This window comes from Chaetomium strumarium (assembly GCF_033439665.1).
Source record: "Chaetomium strumarium strain CBS 333.67 chromosome Unknown B0T15scaffold_7, whole genome shotgun sequence".
Classification (NCBI taxonomy): domain Eukaryota; kingdom Fungi; phylum Ascomycota; class Sordariomycetes; order Sordariales; family Chaetomiaceae; genus Chaetomium; species Chaetomium strumarium.
The window spans coordinates 2,368,264-2,387,568 of record NW_026944435.1 but is presented as its reverse complement, the minus strand read 5'-3'; the positions used below and the strand labels follow the sequence as shown (position 1 = coordinate 2,387,568).

Sequence of the window (19,305 nt, the reverse complement as noted above, 5' to 3'; positions counted from 1 at the left end):
CGTCTTCCTGGAGAATCGCATCATCCTCGCGAACCTGCCGAGCCTCAGCGTCACCGTCAGCAAGCAATGCATCATGCACATCCTCGACTTCGGGATCAACAGCAGCATACCAGCGCGAGGGTGTTACATTGACAGGTCGATGTAACCAGGTTGTCGGCTGCTGCTCAGGCGGTGTTGGCCTCCAGTGATTTACAGAAGGCACGTTAACGGTATGTAAGTGGTGAGACAGTTGGCACCGGCGCGAAATTTTGGTTTGGTATTGAATAATGGGTAACGTGGTAAAATAAATTACAGAACATCCGTTTGGAATAGTTGGGCGCTTGATAGCATTTGGTGGGTGCTTGCCAGACATTCCCATCTGTTACACTGGGCACCTGTCCGCTCGCAAGGCAGAATCCTCGAGCCGTCCAATTCTATGGAACTGCCTGCTGTGCTGTCAGAAAACGGCTAAGATGCTGTCCTGCAGACATCATGCTGTGACACGTCTCAGCCCCTATTGAGTCGACTTTCTCTGGCCGTTGTGATTGCAGAGGGTTCATCGTGAATGGCCGAGTTGGTTGCGGCTGTGCAACTTCAGTTGGTCTCGAGTGTCGACCCCGCCCACCACGAGATAGCGGTACTACCAAGAAACTTCCACTTCACAGGGCCGAGCCTCGTCGGTCGTCCAACGCCTGACCTAAAGAGCCAGATCAATGGACAGCACCATCCCACCATCAGTTATTGTTAGGCTGATTTGCTTGAGCACACGCAGCTCCTCAGCCACACCCGTTGCAGACTTTGAGCTGCCTTCCACAGCCTCGTCCCCTCTTGCTATGTTCGAGTCATGCGGGGAAATATATAAAGCTATCGTATCACCAGAGATTAAATGCGTTATTCACTTCTGCCCAAGAGCATCCCTTTGTTTGCAACACTCTTGGCTTTCCACCGCTGCCCTCAGTTCACGTTGTCCACCATCTCGCAGATTTTGACCAGCTAAGGACCGTTTCAAAAAGCGATGGCCGAAGCCGCCGGGCTTGCCGCTACTTGCGCTGGTCTGCTAGGAGCGTTGTCAGGGCTCATAAAATTTTCAAAGAAGATCCATGACGCGCCAAAAGATTGGGGGCGGTACTGCGCATTGTTAGACAACTTGTGCCAGGTATGTTCCCGGAGCCCTTCAAGGCCGAATCAAAAGCCCCTGACATTTCATTGTAGCTGTGCAGTACAATTCGAGCTCTCACAAACAACATGGACGGGCTCAGCAAGGTCATCGTCACTCACAACGGCCGCGACTATGGACTTATCGAGTTCTGCGTGAACAATGCCAAAACCGCACTAGGGGACGCAACCATGCTGCTGAGCGAGTTCGAACAATTGAAGGGTAACGTGAAACCCCTCGATCGCGTGAAAGCATGGCTCCGGAACAAAAGCAAGCAGCTCCTTTGGGTTCTCCAAGAACAGGACATTCAAGGCTGCATTCAGCGTGTTGAGACAGCCATGGTTGGGCTCAGCATCGCCATCCACGCTGCTTCGCTAGTCAGGACAAGTACTGCGTGGGTGCCTACTTTTCCTGCTTACGCAGGTCATGGGGAAAAGCTGACTCGATTGGCCATCCTTAGCTACAATGAAAACAAGAAGGCAATTGACGATTTGACTAAGCAGCTGGCCGAAAACTTCGAGAAATTGGAGAAATGCCACGAAAAGAGTCTCGGCAAGCAGGAACGCAGGACCATCCACCTTATCGTTAGACCATTGCCCCGCCGTTATCAACTCTCGCGCACAATTTCGTCGGTTCCCGGCAAGCGCACCAGGCGATCTCAGACTGTCCAGGCCTCAGCCACCGAAGCCTCACCTCATCTTGCGGTGGCTCACGACCAGTCGCAAATTGACGACGTACTGTCAGATTTGGAGCAGGACCATATGGTTGCTGGCGCAGCATCCCGGGACCCATCTGGCGACCAACTAGGGTACGCACCTGTGATGAGTCTTGACACTCTTTCGCATAACTCTCCGTTCCTGGACGTGGGTTGTGAGCTTCCATCGCTCACCGACCAAGCGGATGATATTGAAATCACGTGCGAAGATGGCAGCATCGCTTTCATCCCTGCCGGAACGGACCATAGCTATGGTGATGAGGGCATGAAGACCCAGATGGCACTCGTCAAGACGACGGACAAGCTGCCGATCACTCGCACTCCAGAGGATGCGAATATCCCTCTCTCAGATGCCGAAGAACTCCTGGAATTCCTGATCAAAGACACGCCCGCAGATGAAGTGCCCACTCCAGTTGGAACAGCCTCAGCGAAATCAGTCAACATAATCTCCCTTTTCCATCTCGAGTTTGCGTCGAACAACAGCGAGGATGATGCAGACAGTGCGAAGTCCGATCCATCGATTATTCGATTCCTCTGCGTCGAGAGATTGGTGCTTCTGCATGAAAATGGCGCCTTCGAGTTTGTTGCGCGGATACCATGCCATGAATTCCCGTGGTGCGATCACGTCAACATTGAGCTCCTGGGTCGCGGCATGACTGCAAACGAGCTTTATGACTCGGATGTGGGAATAGTCATACTAGCCCCACACGGTGATGATCGCGACCCACGAGTTGTCCAGCCATTCAAAGGGTTTGATACCCTTGTGTACGAGAAATGTACCGGGGCTTGCGGCCACACTCAAGTGGAACTTGAAGAAGTTGGAGATGCGGAGCAAGATGCAGTCGTGCATTGCATGGGCCCCCTTCACATATTGGCATTGGTTGGATCCATGCTGAAGGACTCCGAGAATGAAGAGACTTCAGATGACGAGAAACACTCCAGTGATGGAAGCTCCGACGACAGTGACGACAAAGCTGGTGTCCATGGGATGGGTCCCTTCCGCTCGGTGCCCTGCTTGTTCTGTCGCAAGACGGCCTTGAATCCCAAATTGGTAGGGGAGAGAACATCGGAGTCAGTCGTCCGCTATGGCACCCATTCCTATGGCTACAGGTGTGCTCGATGTCAAAGGATAAGTTGGATTACGGGAGCCCAGCCTGTCGGTGTTGAGGAAGCGGCGACTAGGGATGATTCGGAGGGAGAGCTTACGGCCGCAACTAGGGCTGCTGGAATGGTAGTCGCGGATGGACTGCCACTTTTGGCGAGATTCTTCGGTTTCTGATGATTCAGAGCGAAAGCCGTCTCAATTGAGCAATACTTTTTGGATTGTAGAATAGACCGTTGTGCACTCTCGGAGCAGCTTGCAGCTGATGGTTGGGGAGAGCCCGTTCGGTGAAGACGGAGTCGATGATGTTCTGCACTTCCACGCGGCCGGATTCCTCGCAGCCATCTTTGGATGCAAAGCAGGTCGATCATGTCATGCACACACACATACACACGCACGCACAATTTATTCCGCCCGGCGTGGCGTTCGCCTGGCAGAGCGGACATCGGCCTGCACAGAGAGCCCACACGTATGGGCTGGATGGGTCCTTCCCTGACGGCCTCCAACCCGCTCTGCTACGCGGCATCGCAGAATTGGCTAGCACTGGCATGCGAGACTGAGCCCAACCGAGTCAGGTGCAGGATGAGGGGTTTGGCATTTCTGGATTTCAGGGTCTCTGGCGCTCCCACATCTACAGGCAGTTCGAAAACCACAGAGTTCCAACACTACACACAAGAACACATTACTGAACGACCCCCTTCCAGTGCTCTTGCTCTGAGTAACTACCATCTGAAGCTCGTTGCCCATTGCCAAGAAAGCGGTATCTTCCAACAGTGACTCACGGCAGGTGTGGCTGCCTCGCACTTCGCCCAGCTCGCACACGTCAGGTCAGCGTTTCCCCATCGAGTCACCCGGCTGCCTGCCGCGGCGGCAAAGATACAAAGATGCAGTGGGTGCAGCATTCGAGGAACTTGAAGGCCTTTCCGTTGTTGGATTAATAAAACAAAGCATCGAGAGAGTCTGAGAACAAGACTGCATGCTGTATTAAAATTGCTAGCGTCGCTTCGTTCGTATAACGGGCTAGGCCCGATACGAGCCTCGGCGACCCTCGGCCAGACCTTAGGGCAGCGACCTCTATCGTGCTTGCCGTGTTTGGCTACAGCCTTCCTCTGATCGGTTTAAAGCCACGTTATGCATTTCGTTCTCTCTCTTCCTCTTTTTCTTCCTTTCCTCAGTTTGGGGTTCTCGGTAGCCGAGGTAGCGCCAATTGAAACAAACATTGCCGCAGACCCTTATACTATGTGATCGCCCGTGCTTTGCTGCCACTTATAACAGTATGCTACCTAGTCCTAAATGCTTATCGACTTAACGTCGACTAGGCCCTCACAAGTATAGGCGCTATAGGCAACGTAAAGGCTCTTATAATACTAAGGAATCTCGGTCCGGTTTATATAAGCAAGCAGAGTACTTATAGACACTATAGGTACCTCGTATAGAAGATAGGCTAATAGCGAGTTTGACGGACAGTCTCTATAGCTGGCACCTAGATTGAGTCTCGGTATAGTTATATGGGGGTTCTGATTGCCTAACTCAGTCTGATCTCGTGGAACTGGCCAAGACCTCAGTTTTTCAGCCCGCTCCGGTTTCACCTTCAGGGTGCCATACACGTACTATGTAGTGGACCACCCCGACTGCCAGGATCTCAGGGAAGTGTGACGGTGAAACCCACCGTACCATGGCATAGGCCAATGTTTAGTCACGGGCCGGGCTTTTTGGTCGACCTGGTTGGTTGCCCACCTTCCACATCTGGGCATGTGCCCACATCCTGTATTTAGACTTCTTCGCATCTTGCAGCCTCGAGGATTCCTTTCCTCCTGCAAGTTCAGCATCCTTGCAATACAGTCAGTTGCCCACCAGAGCCATCGAGCCTGGCCTGCAACGACGGCTCCCGTGACAACCTACTAGGATGTCCTGAAGAAATCCACGAGACACCCCCTGACCTGGGACGACAACACTTCCCGATATCCCAAACTACAGCCCAAAATCCATTCTTCGGCCTGAGCATGCTTTGAACTGCTCCGCGATGGACAGGTCCTTTCACCGTCGGTGTTACAGGAGGAGATGTCCCGGAAGACCATAGCCAGCCGCATAGGCGGAGAGCTCGACATGGTGTACCTCCGCCTGCACAAGGGGTACCACCTGCCCGGCAAGCCCAGCCGGAAATGGTCGCCCCAGCGGGCTGCTCCCTTCAAGATCGTCCGGAAGGTCCATAACCTCGCGTACAAACTGGACTTTCCGAAATCCTGGAAGGTTTGGCCGGTCGTTTCGGCCGCCCAGCTCTACAAGGTGCCCCAAGAACCGGACCCCTTCGAACGCGTGACGCCGCCCCCGCCGCCGGTCATAGTGAACGATGAAGAGCAATGGGAGCTCGAGAGAATTGTTGACGGCCGCATTCGCTAGAGAAACAAGAAACCCGCTGTTGAGTACCTTGTCAAGTACCTCGGCTGGGAGGACATGCACAACCAGTGGGTCCAGAGAGTTTACCTTGTTGACGGCGCCCGAGAAATGGTCGAGGAGTACGAAAAGAAACACCCTATCGACTGAGACAAGGAGTATAAGGAGAAGGGCATCAAGCGCAAAGAATACGAGGCCATCAAGGAAATCCCCAAGCTCGAGAACCAGATCCGAATCGACTTGCCGGTCAGGAAGGATTTGGGCGAGTTCCAGAAAATCGATGTCGAATGACGGCCACGCCATCTGCCAATTCAACACTAAGAATCGGGGACGATTAGGTCTTTTCCACAAAGAAGGGCAGTTTATATGTTTTCCTTACCTATCGCCTGTTTTCTTCCTGCTTTCTTCATTACAGCTGTTTCTTCCACCCTTCTACCCTCGTTACCGCGCTCCTCCCTACATTCATCACGTTCGTTGCTAAGGCTAAGGCCTGACCATGACCCTAGAAACCTTCCCGGCATAAGAAAAAGGTTGGCATACTGATCATTTTGCGCACCTGCCAAACGGTTACGGGCTAGGACCGACTCTGCCTACAAATTCTGTTCAAAATTTCTATGGCTTCCACCATTTCTTTCCTTTCCACAACACCATTTCTTCCACAGCCGGTTCCCAACCTCAAGCCCTGAACACCTGTTTCTGAGCTCTGTGATAGTTTTTCCTTGTCTCTACCCATTTCTTCTATTCGGGAACATACCCGCTACCCTGTCACAAGTGTTGTTTCCCCGGCGAGCGAGAAGAAACATGCCCGGTGCTCGTCAAGGTCCAAAGCGCAAGGCGAAACCTGCCACGCCTGGCAACGAAAAGCCGGCGCGAGGCGAGAAGAAGAAGGAGTTGGCCACTCCGATTGAGGTCCCTGACGACGATGAAGAGCAAGACATCATCGACCTCACCCCGTTCAATGATTCGGTCCATGCTAGCAGCATGGCTCTCCAGCGGGAGATTAGCGACGCCAACACCGTTTACGACACGCGCAACCATTGGGAACGTGGTGAGGTGATGTTCACGCGCTTTGACACCCTAGAAGACATCTTCGGGGAGATAGAACAGCCGCTCATGAGACTTGAGCCTGTCACCGGGGATATAACCTGGAAGCTAACTGAAGGGGTCTCTATTAAGACACCCCACGCGACAGTCAGACAAGTCCGGAACTCCCCTCATCTCCCGGAAGCCCTCTTCGATTTTCGGTTGCAACAGTGGTGTGACGACAACCGATATAACGGGGAAACGATCCGAGCTGACAACTGGAAGCGTTTCGTCTGGACCGACGAAGAACTCCAGGGCGGTGGCGTACGAATTCCACGCCTCGAGGTGGTGTATGCCTTTATCAAGAGGGAGGAACAACGTCAAGGCTTCGCATATACTGTGCTCGCTGGAACAGACATCGACGTTGACAAAGAGGAAGCCATGGCGTACATTGGAGCAAACCACCAGTACATCACAGTCGGTGCTTATATCCACGAGTACCACGCTTTCATTAACCCGTACGGTGGGCACTCCGGACGATGGAAGGACCAGAACGTGAGCGAGGACATTGGGGGCCATTACCCGGTCACCTTTTCGCTCGGAGCGGTCAGCGGAGAGTGGCGAGAATTGGAGGCCCGCGATTACGAGCTGTTCAAGCGCCTGCCCAACCAGGAGAAAGTAGAGAAGCGACGGACCTGGAGCACCCCCCTACAGCTAGTGCGGAAGGCAGTTGACAAGGCTATCGCGAGATTTTCCTCGACTCCACGTTTTTCATTAGCCCAGCCTGTCCAAGCCTCGGCGACAGAGATGCGGCAATTTAAGACAAGTCAATTCAAGCCGATCCGTGACAACACGCCTACACCGGTCACACCGCTCGGAAAGAACGTCATTCCGGAAAGCCCCAAAGCCGGCCCGGCTACACAGGCCGATGAACCCTCCATCGAAGCAAACATAGGCGACGACGTCTATGACGATATCCTAAGCCTCGCCTTCCACGATGCCGACCTCTCTGACCTTGAGCCTGAATCAGGTGACGACCTTACAGCCGAAGCCGAGCCTGAGCCCGAAACCGAGCCTGCCACCAAAGAGACAGAAGACTTTGAGGCTAAAATGGGTAGACCCGTGGTGCCTTACGAGGACCTCGCGGGGACCATTTACGACCCGTCCAAGTCGGATAAGATGGTGCAGAGTGGCGCACTCCAGGTCATTCCCGACATGCCCCGGGTGCACAAGAACGTCATCGCGCCCATCGAGATATCGCTCGCCCGTGCGAGGTGGGAGTGCCGCCACCTCGAAGACAGATCCATCCTCTGGAGAATCGCCGCCTACGTCAAGCAGTTCAATGAGGGTGTCTCCAAGGACCCGAAAGGAACCTGGGGACATAATGCCGCTGCCCGCCGACTCCAGGGTCGGCTTAAGAGAACGCTCGTCCAGAAGGTCGAGACCGGCGTTGTGCAAGGCCTGCCTGACCCGGCAGAGATCCTCGCCTACCGATACTGCTCTCCGAACGGCACTAACAGCGGTGTCATCGATACATACCTCGCGGAACTCGGAATCCTCCACTACGGCCAAATCAACCATGCTGCCCCGGTTGGAGCTGAGGACGTCGATCACGCCAAGCAGGCGCGCGAGCTGGAGGAGCTACATGCGCAAGTTGCTCAACTTAATGAAGCCGTCGCCCAGAGGGCCACCCAGGATGAAGTGCTCACGGCCCTTAACGCAGTGGCTGACAGGCAGGATCGGGGCAACGTGGAAGCCCTGGATCGCCACGATGCGCTCAAGAAGGAAGTGGAGCGCTTGGTCAACGCCGAAAAGGACCGGGAAGCCAAGATCGCCGAACTCGTCATCAAGGTTACGGCACTGCAGAAGGAGCTGAAGGACGTCAAGACCCAGCAGAAGGAAATGAAGGAGGCCAAGACCTCGCGCCCCCCGGCAACTCCTGCAGCCAGGCGAATCGCAGCCAGCCAGCCCGTCGCCGCGGCTAACCAGGACCCCCAGTCTACGGCCACCAGAAAGAGACAGCGTGAGGCGGAGACTCCAACCACAGGCACGCGCGCCACTAGGGGAGAAACGGGAGCGAATGCTGCTGCCGAGGATGAGCGGCCTGCCACGCGGGCGCGCACGATGCCTGCGCCGGCGCCCCCGCGCACGAACATCATTGACTGGGCGGCATAGATCGGACAGAAGAAGTAATGGGAGACAAGGACTCGGAACAATCGGGCACGGAGTTCACGGAGGGATAACTGTATGTGTATGTTATTCAGTAACGACGAGGACGTCGTCTTTTTCCATCCGCATAGGCGGAGAGCTCGTCATGGTGTATTCGGCTCGACCCACTGGGTCGCTCTCCCATGGCTTGGTCTCCGTCACCGTGCGCCAGCACGCGCTCCTTACACCTCGCTTATGTATCTAAGGTCTCAGCTCTTCCCAGCTCTCTGAGCCCCGGGGAGATCATCGAATCCTATGCTGTCTGACCATACCTGCTAGTGTTTATCCAGCTCCTGCCACCCGGCCCTCGCTGAGGCTGTGTGGCTAAGATCCGTGCTTGCAGTCCTACGTTAAGCGATAGCAGCAGGACCGCCCGTGTGGACCAGACTACGGTCCATCCCGAACGGGACTGTAGCACCCATGACATTAGTAATCTCGTAGACCTCGAATTAGCAGCCGGCGGCATATGGTGCCTCGTATACCGCTACCATACTAGGGTAGGTGTTAGTCGAGGCGGCGATATACCGGCAGGCAGACGGGGGGGTGTAGGTCAGCTAGTCGTCGTTGGGAATTTTGGACCTCCTCTTAATTCCGCGCTAACAATCATTCAAGGGTTGAACTGTATATATATAGACGCTGTGGCCCTCTCTAACAGCATACGATCAAGCAAAAGTAGGTCGTTAGAGGCAAAATCAGTTTTTGACGTCCCTGGTCCCAATGGCAGAGAGATAGTCAAATTGATAAAGAGGCATCTTGGTGTTGCTTTGTACGTCTGCGGCGGCGTGCTTAGGTGAGACAGCAACTCTGGCTATTGAAGTTGATCGACCTGCTAGAGAGAGGGATGCAGGCGAGATGCAGACGCAGGCCGGTCCCTATATATTTAAACACGAACAGGGCCTGGGTTAGAGCTAGCCATCCGATAATATCGAAAAAGACATTCTCCACGTAGGATGGTGTCGAGCTTTACGCCTGCCAGATTCGCCTCTACCAAGCAGACTATAGCGAAGACCTATACCAAGTCCATATGACCTGCTGGGTAGTTTGGCGTATTTAGTCCTGATCTCCGAGCTTCCAAGTAGGGAGCGATATAAAGAGCTGAGGATAGTCTTGGCAGGCCGAATCGGTTGCCGTTAGGATTATAAGATAGAGATATTGTTTTCTTAGCCGGCCTCTTAGCTTTCCCCGTAGAGGGAACGTACTTAAAGAGTCTATCCTAGGCATAGGTGCTCGGTAAGGCAAATCGTCCATATTAGGAAGTCTTATAGTGTAAAAGTTATGTATTAGCGAGTCATCAGGTAGCCAAACGGATGGTATATAAATGCCAAATCAAGCCCTTTTATTCGTCAAGCCAAAACTCTAGGCGTAGGCTGTTATTATGATTTTTGATTCCTCGGCTAAACTGCCCGCCGTCATGGTCCATCTGTATACCGCACCTCTTAAGCTGCTGAAAGCAACGACCTTTCGAGATAGGCTGTTCATGAGCCAAACTCGTCATGATTCCAACGGTTTGGAACTATGTACATCCGTACCTGTGCTTTGCCCCTGCCAACCACGCCAGTGCTGAGACGGGATACGGAGCGAGACTGAGAGGTATCGAGGGGCGAGGGAGGACGAGCGGCCACACATGTGGTCTGGCCAAGCATTGGCCGAATTTGGCGCCAAGTTCGGCGGATTCGACGCTGGGCAAAGCGAGCACGGACCACGCATCAACCAGGCATGTCCTTGGCGACACGGCCCCAGCCAACCATTTCGCCTCATGAGCCGCCAGCCTCGATGCGTGAGCATGTGAACACGCAGCCAATCTCCATGGGAAGAGGTTAGTTGATTAGACGAGACGCCGTCGTTCAACACAGCCCGCGCCAGACGTAATATGTTGTGTCAGTCCCGCGTTGAATTGGTCGGCGGCATTGATGATGGAGGCGCGGGGCGTAGAGGGGTAAGGGGGAGAGAAGGGGAGTATGGAGGGCCTTGGACGGCCTTGGAGGAAATTTCCTCTATATATAGTTGACCCCCCCTTCGACACCGTTCTCGACGTCTTCTAAGCCTATCTAACCGTCCGCTTCTTCACTCTGCTTTAGCGACAAGACATAGCTTATCAGTTAGAGTCGGAGGGCGCCGAGTCGACCCAGCCTTTCTCGGACAATGATAAGTCGTATAACGCTCGATTGGCAGCCACCCTCGGCAACTATAATAGGTCGACCTAGGCCGTTGACTCCCAGGATCCAGCGTACAAGGCCCGCCTCCGGGCAGCCCTTGGCCAGCAACCTCATGCCGATCCCGATCCCGGTCCTGCTCCCAATCCCGGTCCTGCTCCCAATCCCGGTCCTGCTCCCAATCCCGGCCGACTTAGCACCGACGCTACTGCATATATGCCAGTATAGAGTCAGGCTAAAGCCGCCTACGCACACTCGCAACGGCACCCCCAGGAGCCGCAGCCTCTGGGTGCCTTCCTGGATGCCGCCAACAAACGCACGCGCCTGCTTTTCCTGCCGTCAGACCCGGAATTCTTCGAGCTGAAGCATGCCGCCGTTAAGGGTCACCAGAGCCTAGCGAGTAAATGGAAGGATATCCTATGGGAGGTTGACAAGGACAAGAGTATTAGGAGCTTAAGGGTTCTAGCCGTCTCCCAATCTATCTATAACGTCGCATACGATGCCATAATCCGTGGAGCCTCTACGACCGCCCTCCTCACATTCCGGGTATATTTCGATCCTTCAAGCAACAACGACGTTAGCCTGCTCAATACCAGCACCTCAACTATACTCGTTGTCAGCAGGAGCCAGCCTGATGATCCCGGTCACCAGGAAATCCGCGTCTATCATCTGGCCCAGATCGGGCCTGGGCAGTAGGACATATCCACGCCCAACAATGGCTGCACCACAAAGCTTTTGGTCCTCCCTTGTTGCTTTCTCCCGCCCTCTGCTCACTCCCCCTCCTTGGGATAGCCAAGCAAGAAAAGAGGCGCCCTCCCAGCTACGCAAGACCTGGGCCCGAAGTAGGCCAGGGGGGCAGGACTGCCTGTGAACATCCGCACGCTTTCGGCCGTTCGGAACCAGGGAGTCAATACCGCCACCTTACACCCTCTTATCGACCTCCGGGCCGGCCGGACAATCGAGCTCATCGGATCAAGGCCTGAGGAGAAGTACTTGGTCACGCGCATCGAAAATCTATCCGACTCTCGCTCCTCATCGGTTTGGCGAGCCATGATCTCGATCCTGACTCCAGATCACCTATCAGTCGTTGCCAAGGTACTGAAGTCGACCGGCAGTGCCAAGTCGGCCGCGACTATATGGCTGCGTAAGACCAACATTCACTCGAAGCTCGGCGCTGGCGGGCTCCCTACCATTATGCAGCTGCTAGGCCTGGATGCACGTATATATAGCCTCTATCTCAAGGACATTGCTACGCCATCTCTTGCCTAGCGGGCCTGGCGTAGGCCGAACGACTACTTCTTGGGCATACCCACCGATGCCTGCTATGACCTGGACGATATAGCCTCGGCGCTCGCCTTCGTCTACGACAACGATATTACATATAACGACATTAAACCCGGCAATATTCTCTTTAGCGCTGCCTGTAGCACTATACTTATCGACTTCGGGCTGAGTAGCGACAGCACGCGTGCATTGGTGGCAGCAACATAGACAGCGGGCACGCCCTGGTATGTCCCACCGGAATTCAGGGTCAATCCCAAGACTGGCCGCGGCCCGCCGGGTGACATCTGGGCCCTCGGCGTGGTGATGTTGTACCTGCGCCGCCGGCTACCTATTCTAGATAAGAGCACGGATTGGCAGATCTGGGCAGTCGCCTCTCAAAGGAGCCCGGATGCCGCGGCCGCAGTGGAGAGAATGTCTGCATGGGTCGAAAAGGTGTTGGCTGAGCGGGCATAGCTTGGCCCTGACCAGATGGATGAAGCCATCCGCGGTATGACGGAGCCAGACCGCTCAGACCGCTGGACCATCTATATAGTCGTTATGGCTCTGGGGTATGGTAGGCAAGACCAAGGCAGCTAGCAGACATTTTGTTTGGAGCATCTTGAACGCATTGCATCGGGCTAGGACGCTCTATTGGGAAAATGCTGGTCGTGTGAGGACCTAATCGCAGGTATATACCAATTAGTGTTAATCTTGTGTTGCAGGAGTCATTGTAATACGCTCATTTGGCTTATGCTATTTGTTTCCTGGTCCCTAATACATTGAGGCAGTCTCTTCAGGAGTTTAAACCCCCAATACGCGGGTATATAGCTACCCGTTTTGAGAAGGTGTATTTCGAATATTGCGACTTATTCCTGAAACCTAAGAACTATAGAAGCAGCAGGTGACTACCAGGGCATAATTCCGTCTCTTTATCCTTCGTATCTACCGTACCAGACTCAGCATCTGATCTTGAACACGGCGCAGCGGGTGCTCGAGGAGTGCTGCTTGGAATTCGTCAAGGCTTCGATGCCATTACTCCTTGAGGAGAAGAAATGGGACTGCCCGGCCGCCGTGGAGCTGATGCGATGGACACAGAGTTTCGCTTCCGATGTATAGCCGACAATCGTGCGACCAGTCGCACGAATTACCGGCTATATGTCGGAAGCTAAGTGGCACGAGCTAACAATTCGTGTGACCAGTCGGACGAATTGTCGGCTAATACATTTGTAGATAAGGAGACCCCGCGTTGCAGTGCGTTCCCGATGATATGCCGAGACTAATCCGGATTGAATCAGTCCCACGACTGGTGTGCTTGGTGCTGACTGTGGCGGTGCTGTGGCTGACACCACGGTGAAAGAAGGACCACATGCGTAGCATAAAACTGCCTGTCATACACACCTAAACACAGGTCTGATGAGGCAGCACAAATGAATCCAGCCTGGCCAGCAAATGTGAGGGAAGGTGACGAGAACGACACCGTGCCAAGCACAGCACAGCCCATACTGTCCCGCTCAGACCATGACTCACACGAACAGACTACAGTCACACGGGATCAATATATGTCGTCGGGAGAACGGCGCAATCCCACCTACTTCATTGAGCCTTAAATGGTTCCCGAATCAGTTGCCCGTCGTAATTGCGCAGGGCGGACAGGAGCGCCAGACGCAACATTGACACATATCAGCTTCAATTAATGGCGCCGCCGGTGGTCTGCAAAAGCCAAACGCTCGGTGCTTCTTTCGGATGATTAAAGCGAGCCCACCCGACTTCCATCAGCTCTAAATCTTGGCTGTGGTTATTATGTGCTCGCGCTTGCCACGGCCACCCCAGACATAGCTCACGGCTGCGTGCGGCTCGAACTCGACCTGGCGCCCCTTCTCTCTCTGAAGGGCGAAGGCACGAGTTTGTGGTTTCCAATGTCAATGTCTCCGAAATACGGCGCCCACAAGGTTTCGTGGAAATCATCCTCAGTGCCAAGCTTGCGGGTGCAGCGATGATCATGATGTCACTCGCACCGCCTCAGGAATTCGCGGATGAGGTTTCGCCTGTTTTCGGCACGGCCCAGCCGCCGGCCAAGAAACTCAGCCTCGCAACTGAGAAGGTCAGGGTAATCGAAATCTGAGTCATCGTAGCTATCGGGGGACAGTGAGAACTCAATACGATCCATGCTGGTCCAATCCGGGTGATCCCAGCGGATATGCAGCCTACGAGTTCGTTTGGCCTCCTTCGAGGCGTTTCGCTGCACTTGACTGTCCCCGGGGTCCATGACTCTGCGGCCGTCCATCTCCCAGAGGAGGTGACACAGTGTTTCGTTAACATGGTCAAGCTGGAGCATCGAATCCGGCACCGTATCGAGTGCTGTGAGTTGGCCGTGACAAGCAGCGCTAAGCAAATCTACCTCATTGGCTGTTCGCACATTCCGGCCATTGTTCCGAACCAATAGTGCCTTGGTCGGCGGTTACTTCCTCCCTGCATCGGCTGCGACCCGCCGCCGCCCGATTCAGCTTCCCAGCTGACCCCCGGGCCCCTCTTTCTTGAGGATGCCGGCCTCCTTGTTCACATCGACGGATTGAGCGACTGTCGAAGAAGTTCAAGCTTCCCCCGGACTGTCCTCGAAAGCCAGCATGGAGGCAACGGGCCTGGCCATTGCCGTCATCGGCCTGTGCGCCGACATCCTCGCTCGACTCGAGAGCGTCAGAAACGCTCCCGGCGCAGCGCAGGGACTGCTCGTTCGAGTGGAGCGCGCCCAAGATTCGTTGTCGAGGGTAACTACGATTCTGGCACGCGAGTCTTCGTCAACTTCAGAGGCCTTTGGACGTGAATCCTTGCAAAGTCTCCAGGCAAGCTTGCAACGTTTGAGCGAGACAGTCGAGAAGCTGCATCAAGACCTCCGCGGCAAAAGGTCGCGCTGGCTCCGTTCTCGATTGCCCTTTGCTCTGGATGCGAACAAAGCACAGGCTTACGATAGAGCTTTGGATCGACTCGTAGCGGACATCACCGTTTTTACGAGCACGGCTAATTTGTGAGTTTAGACCTAGGATTGGGCGCTGAAAACACCAAGGGACTCGCTGACCGGAGCTTGCCTTCAGAGAACAGGTTTCTTTGCTTGCGCGTGACCTGCGTAACTTACAAATCCCTCCTAGTATGTGCTCAACGGACACAGCACGGTTATCGTGACTCCAGTCAGCTGATGATGCTCTCACCAAGCAGGAAACAAACAGAAGAACGGGTTCAACGTGAAGTTTCACACCGCAAACGTACCTTTCATTCACTATTTCGAAGGCAGAGAGGCTTTTCTTTCTCGATTAGCCTCGGGCCTCCTGCCCGAGTTATCTCATGGCCACAGAAAACTTGAGATCATATCAGGGCTCGGGGGTATAGGAAAGACCCAACTGGCCATCCAATTTGCACGGTTAAACGAAGACAGATTTTCCGCCATATTCTTCGTCGACGCCAACAACTACGAGTCTCTTTCTCATGGCCTTTTACGAATCCATCAGTTCTTATGGGGCGGCGATGGCAGCAGGCAAACGCGCAAAACCGCGGATGGGGTACAGATTTTGGACAGCCTTATGATTCACGAGGTGCTTGATTGGTTTTGCCTGGAAGGGAACACACGGTGGCTGCTGATATTTGATAACGCTGACAAGCAACCTTCTGATCCTGAAGGTGTTGATATCACCAGATTTTTCCCGCCCTGCAATGCTGGCTCCATTCTCATCACAACCCGGCTCAATCCGCTCCACATCGCTGGGCTCTCAAAACCCCAAATTCAATTACAGCCCATGACTCACGACGAGTCTAGAGGCCTTCTGAACTACTACATGACCATGGGGGTAGATTCCCATACCGTGGGCATCCCATCGGAGTCAGAAGGTCTGTTCTCCCCCCTACGTCTAGGCACCCGGCGTACCCTGTGTCCTGATCTTATCTCAGCACAACAAACAACTTTGCTCGAGCGACTTGAAGGGCTCCCACTCGCGCTAGCGCAGGCAGGCAGCTTTCTGAGAATGACTAGAATGAGCCCCGCCGAGTATCTCACCGTTTATGACGGCTCCAGACGCCAGCTCCTGGAATCCCACCGGTCTTTATTCGGAATGGACGAGGGTAATCTTCGTGGGAATATTCGGACTACATGGAGTTTGTCCCTGAGAGACTTGGGGCAAAGGGCAAGTCCGGGCAACAAATACGACAATGCCCTAAAGCTCCTGCGGCTAATCACTTTCTTCGACCCAATGGATATCGACTTTACCATCCTCTGTCGGGGTCTCATAGGCCATCACATACCGGATTGGTTTGAAGCCGTCTTTGAGAGCTCATTATCCTTTGTCACTACTGCCGAGCTTCTGGTCGAGCGCTCGTTACTCAACAGAACCTCAAATTACGCCACTTACTCAATGCATCGCGTTGTCTACGATTGGCTCTGTGCTGAAGAGAACGGTGTTGATGAGCAGTTGCTAAGCGTAGCCATAAGTGCTATTGCCTTCTCGGCTCCTGGCCCGCGCTCGAAAGCCTGGAGCCGGTCGGAGAAAAGGTTGATCACACATGTTGCCGCCATGGAAAAGAGTCTTTCGCGGTGTCAGTTTGCATCCGGCGTGCCATTGGTGGAACCGGAAGCATTAACACCAAGTCACTTTGAGCGAGCCCTTCGTCTCGTTCGGGATCCGGATTGGTACAAGAAAATGACAGACGCCCGCTCGCCATTGTCAACTATTGTCTATCTCTTGTCCATCGATGAGAAGGCACAGACAGGTCTCCAGATTGTTGAAGTGGCTCTGGCTAGCCTTAATTGCGAAGACAATCGGCAAGCACAGGCTTCAGCGGCACTCATGGAGTCCAAGGCCTTACTTCTGCGGGAACAGGAGAATTTTGCTGCTTCGAGAGCCTGCCTTCTCAAGGCCATGGGCCTGGCAAGATCCCAGCTTTTGCAATACGATCTACAATTGGCACTGGCTGTCGTCCTGGCAGAGGAAGACAAGATACCCGATGCTGAACGGATACTTGAGGCCTGTATCCTTGACGCTAGAAGGGTAGGTCTCGCCTTTGACCATCCTTGGGTAATTTTTGCCATTGTACAGTTGGAATGGTTCCTGAGCAAGTCGACGTCCCCCCATGCCATCGGCAAACGTGTTCGCCTTTTGGAGCCTTACCGGGCCTATGCAGAAGAGACTGCCTCCCACAGCGCTGCATCCAGGTTGATTCTATCTGGTCTGGGCGCTGCTTATACAGAAATGGATGCAATGGACAAAGCTTTGCCCGTCCTAGAAGCGGGGCTGGTAGCAGAGTTAGCCTCTGGGGCGGCAGATGTCGGCCAACTGAGCAACCTATACTATGATCTTTTCAGAGCATATCTGAAACTCGACAAGATATCTCAAGCCGTTGACTTCTGTGAGAAGTGGTTTGAGGCACGAGCAACGCAATACGGGGCGCGGAGTAAAAAAGCGGCACAGGCCCTCAACGACCTGTGTTGGACAAGACTCCAGGCCCACGACGGTCCTAGCGCTATAGAAGCAGGGATTCGTGCAGCCGAGATGCTGGGACCCGATGACGGACGGGAATACTGGGACCTCACCTGGAGGCTAAGGGATGCCTATACTAGTGTGAAGAAATGGGAAGAGGCCACCATATGGGGCCGACGAGCCGAGGAAGCTTCTGCTGCCGTGTTCGGGACGGAAAGCGCCGAGTGTAAAGATGAGAAGAGGAGTCTGGAGAAGGTTCTCCAACTGTGGAGAGATTGATGATCTGCAAGTAATTCGCAACCTTGAACTAGATTAACTGGGTAACGTACATGAGTGACCCAGACAGCACCACATGGCAGCATAGCGGCCGTTGAGTGCAAGGAGCTCCTGGTAAATACCGCTCTCCACCACAGTGCCAGCATGCAGGACGAGAATCTGGTCGGCATGTGTAATAGTCGACAGTCTCCGAGCGGTCTCCGCCGGTGTATACACACAAACACCATCTTGCGAGAACGCTATACGATCAAATCCCAGTCACGAACAGTCTTCTACCCAACTTCCATAGGGACCTGAGGAAAACGACTATACTCTGCTGTTGCCGGTCCCTCCTACCCTGCCAGGCGCACACTAACCACACACAGATCTTCGATACGGCTGGCTCCGGCCCCCTTCAGAGTAGCCTCAAGGTCCGCTATGCTTCTTCCACGCGCTTTTCTCACAGCGCAATATTCCATCGCGGCAGCCCACTTGACTAAACGAAAGCTTGACATGCCGTCGTCGTCGTCGTGGTCGCGTACAGCGAGGGACCAGACATCTCTGATTGCGGTGCCAATCTACGACAAGTCTCCTGCTTCCTTTGGAATCTACGGCTGGCTTGGATACGAGCAATTCATCTCTCCTGATACCCCACTTCCCTGTGCAACAACGACGTCTCTTGCTATGGCATAGCGGGCGTACACTGGGTTAGCGCCGGTGCAAGTCACGTGGGCCCCGTAGGGGTAAGCCGTCGAGATTCGGAAGAGGTTACATCGTTTATTTCAGCCAGTAGGGTACGACCACGGCATCGTAGTGTTGCATATCTGTACTATAGTATAACCACCACTGCAGTAGCCCTGACAGTCGGAGGTTGGGCTCAGGGGTAAGTAAACAAATGTGATATTTGCCGCCATTTCCAAGACAGGCCGTCTGCCGCCCCGTTGTCGCACGCTGCAGTCGCGAGGGATCATCAATATTATGATCCTCTGACGGCCGTCACACGGGCATGCTGTTCACGCACCGTATCTGGGCAGACATCAACGAACCGAAGAAGCACACCGGCGGACATGACCGTACGCGTCTGACAACCAGACCGTTGGCATCTTGAGAAGTGGTTCCCAGCCACTCGACCGTACGCCACTACGAAGCCCTTGGGACTCACTTTTGGTGTCTTTCCCAAGCAGGCTACACCTAACAAGTCACCGGCCTATAGAAAACTAACCCCAAGGGCTAAATCTTGCGCAAGCGGTGAGATATGCTGCTAGTTGTAGCCGAACCTAGGTCCTAGTTTCATAGTCTCAGAACGAAGTTGTTTGCGTCTGAAGCCTTGAAGGAGCTCTGTACAAATCCCACTCTCTGGTTCTCAAGTACGGTGACCCCGCCCATAGCCCAACCATTCGAAATAATACAGAGAGCCGTCTGGACTCGAGTCGAGGATTTTCTGGATGAGGTACTTGGTGTTCTCGTTGATGATGCCACCCAGTTCTATAATAGCGTTCTTACGCCCGCCATGGCGGTCCCAGAAGCTTAGTAGCTTTGATCTGAACTTTCGGTGGACGTCTTCCTCCGTCATCCAGCTCGCAACAGTGGCATCGCTC

General features: G+C 54.1%; 6 protein-coding genes across 6 annotated transcripts; 5 read left to right on the top strand and 1 right to left on the bottom strand.

The window, feature by feature from the left end:
• Positions 1–994: 994 nt before the first annotated feature.
• B0T15DRAFT_514645 (uncharacterized protein) lies at positions 995–3,129 on the top strand (the record flags this gene model as incomplete). The annotated part of the gene is made up of 3 exons (XM_062868139.1): positions 995–1,135; positions 1,192–1,522; positions 1,559–3,129. The coding sequence occupies 3 exons, from the start codon at positions 995–997 to the stop codon at positions 3,127–3,129; spliced, it is 2,043 nt and encodes a 680-aa protein (XP_062718404.1).
• Positions 3,130–5,013: 1,884 nt separating this feature from the next.
• Positions 5,014–5,637, top strand: B0T15DRAFT_514644 (uncharacterized protein; the record flags this gene model as incomplete). Its single annotated transcript, XM_062868138.1, has 3 exons — positions 5,014–5,331; positions 5,389–5,460; positions 5,506–5,637. 3 exons carry the CDS (start codon positions 5,014–5,016, stop codon positions 5,635–5,637), a joined length of 522 nt encoding a protein of 173 aa, XP_062718403.1.
• A 261-nt stretch (positions 5,638–5,898) lies between these two features.
• Positions 5,899–8,848, top strand: B0T15DRAFT_311377 (uncharacterized protein). Its single transcript, XM_062863928.1, has one exon. It carries the CDS (start codon positions 6,148–6,150, stop codon positions 8,542–8,544), a length of 2,397 nt encoding a protein of 798 aa, XP_062718402.1. The 5' UTR covers positions 5,899–6,147; the 3' UTR covers positions 8,545–8,848.
• Positions 8,849–10,845: 1,997 nt separating this feature from the next.
• Positions 10,846–11,999, top strand: B0T15DRAFT_514642 (uncharacterized protein; the record flags this gene model as incomplete). Its single annotated transcript, XM_062868137.1, has 3 exons — positions 10,846–10,899; positions 10,959–11,422; positions 11,582–11,999. The coding sequence occupies 3 exons, from the start codon at positions 10,846–10,848 to the stop codon at positions 11,997–11,999; spliced, it is 936 nt and encodes a 311-aa protein (XP_062718401.1).
• A 1,908-nt stretch (positions 12,000–13,907) lies between these two features.
• On the bottom strand, positions 13,908–14,392 carry B0T15DRAFT_543447 (uncharacterized protein). Its single transcript, XM_062869991.1, has one exon. The coding sequence runs from the start codon at positions 14,326–14,328 to the stop codon at positions 13,999–14,001; it is 330 nt and encodes a 109-aa protein (XP_062718400.1). The 5' UTR covers positions 14,329–14,392; the 3' UTR covers positions 13,908–13,998.
• A 119-nt stretch (positions 14,393–14,511) lies between these two features.
• B0T15DRAFT_543446 (uncharacterized protein) lies at positions 14,512–17,843 on the top strand. The gene is made up of 4 exons (XM_062869990.1): positions 14,512–15,015; positions 15,083–15,135; positions 15,204–15,869; positions 15,930–17,843. Exons 1-4 carry the CDS (start codon positions 14,618–14,620, stop codon positions 17,729–17,731), a joined length of 2,919 nt encoding a protein of 972 aa, XP_062718399.1. The 5' UTR covers positions 14,512–14,617; the 3' UTR covers positions 17,732–17,843.
• Positions 17,844–19,305: the final 1,462 nt, after the last annotated feature.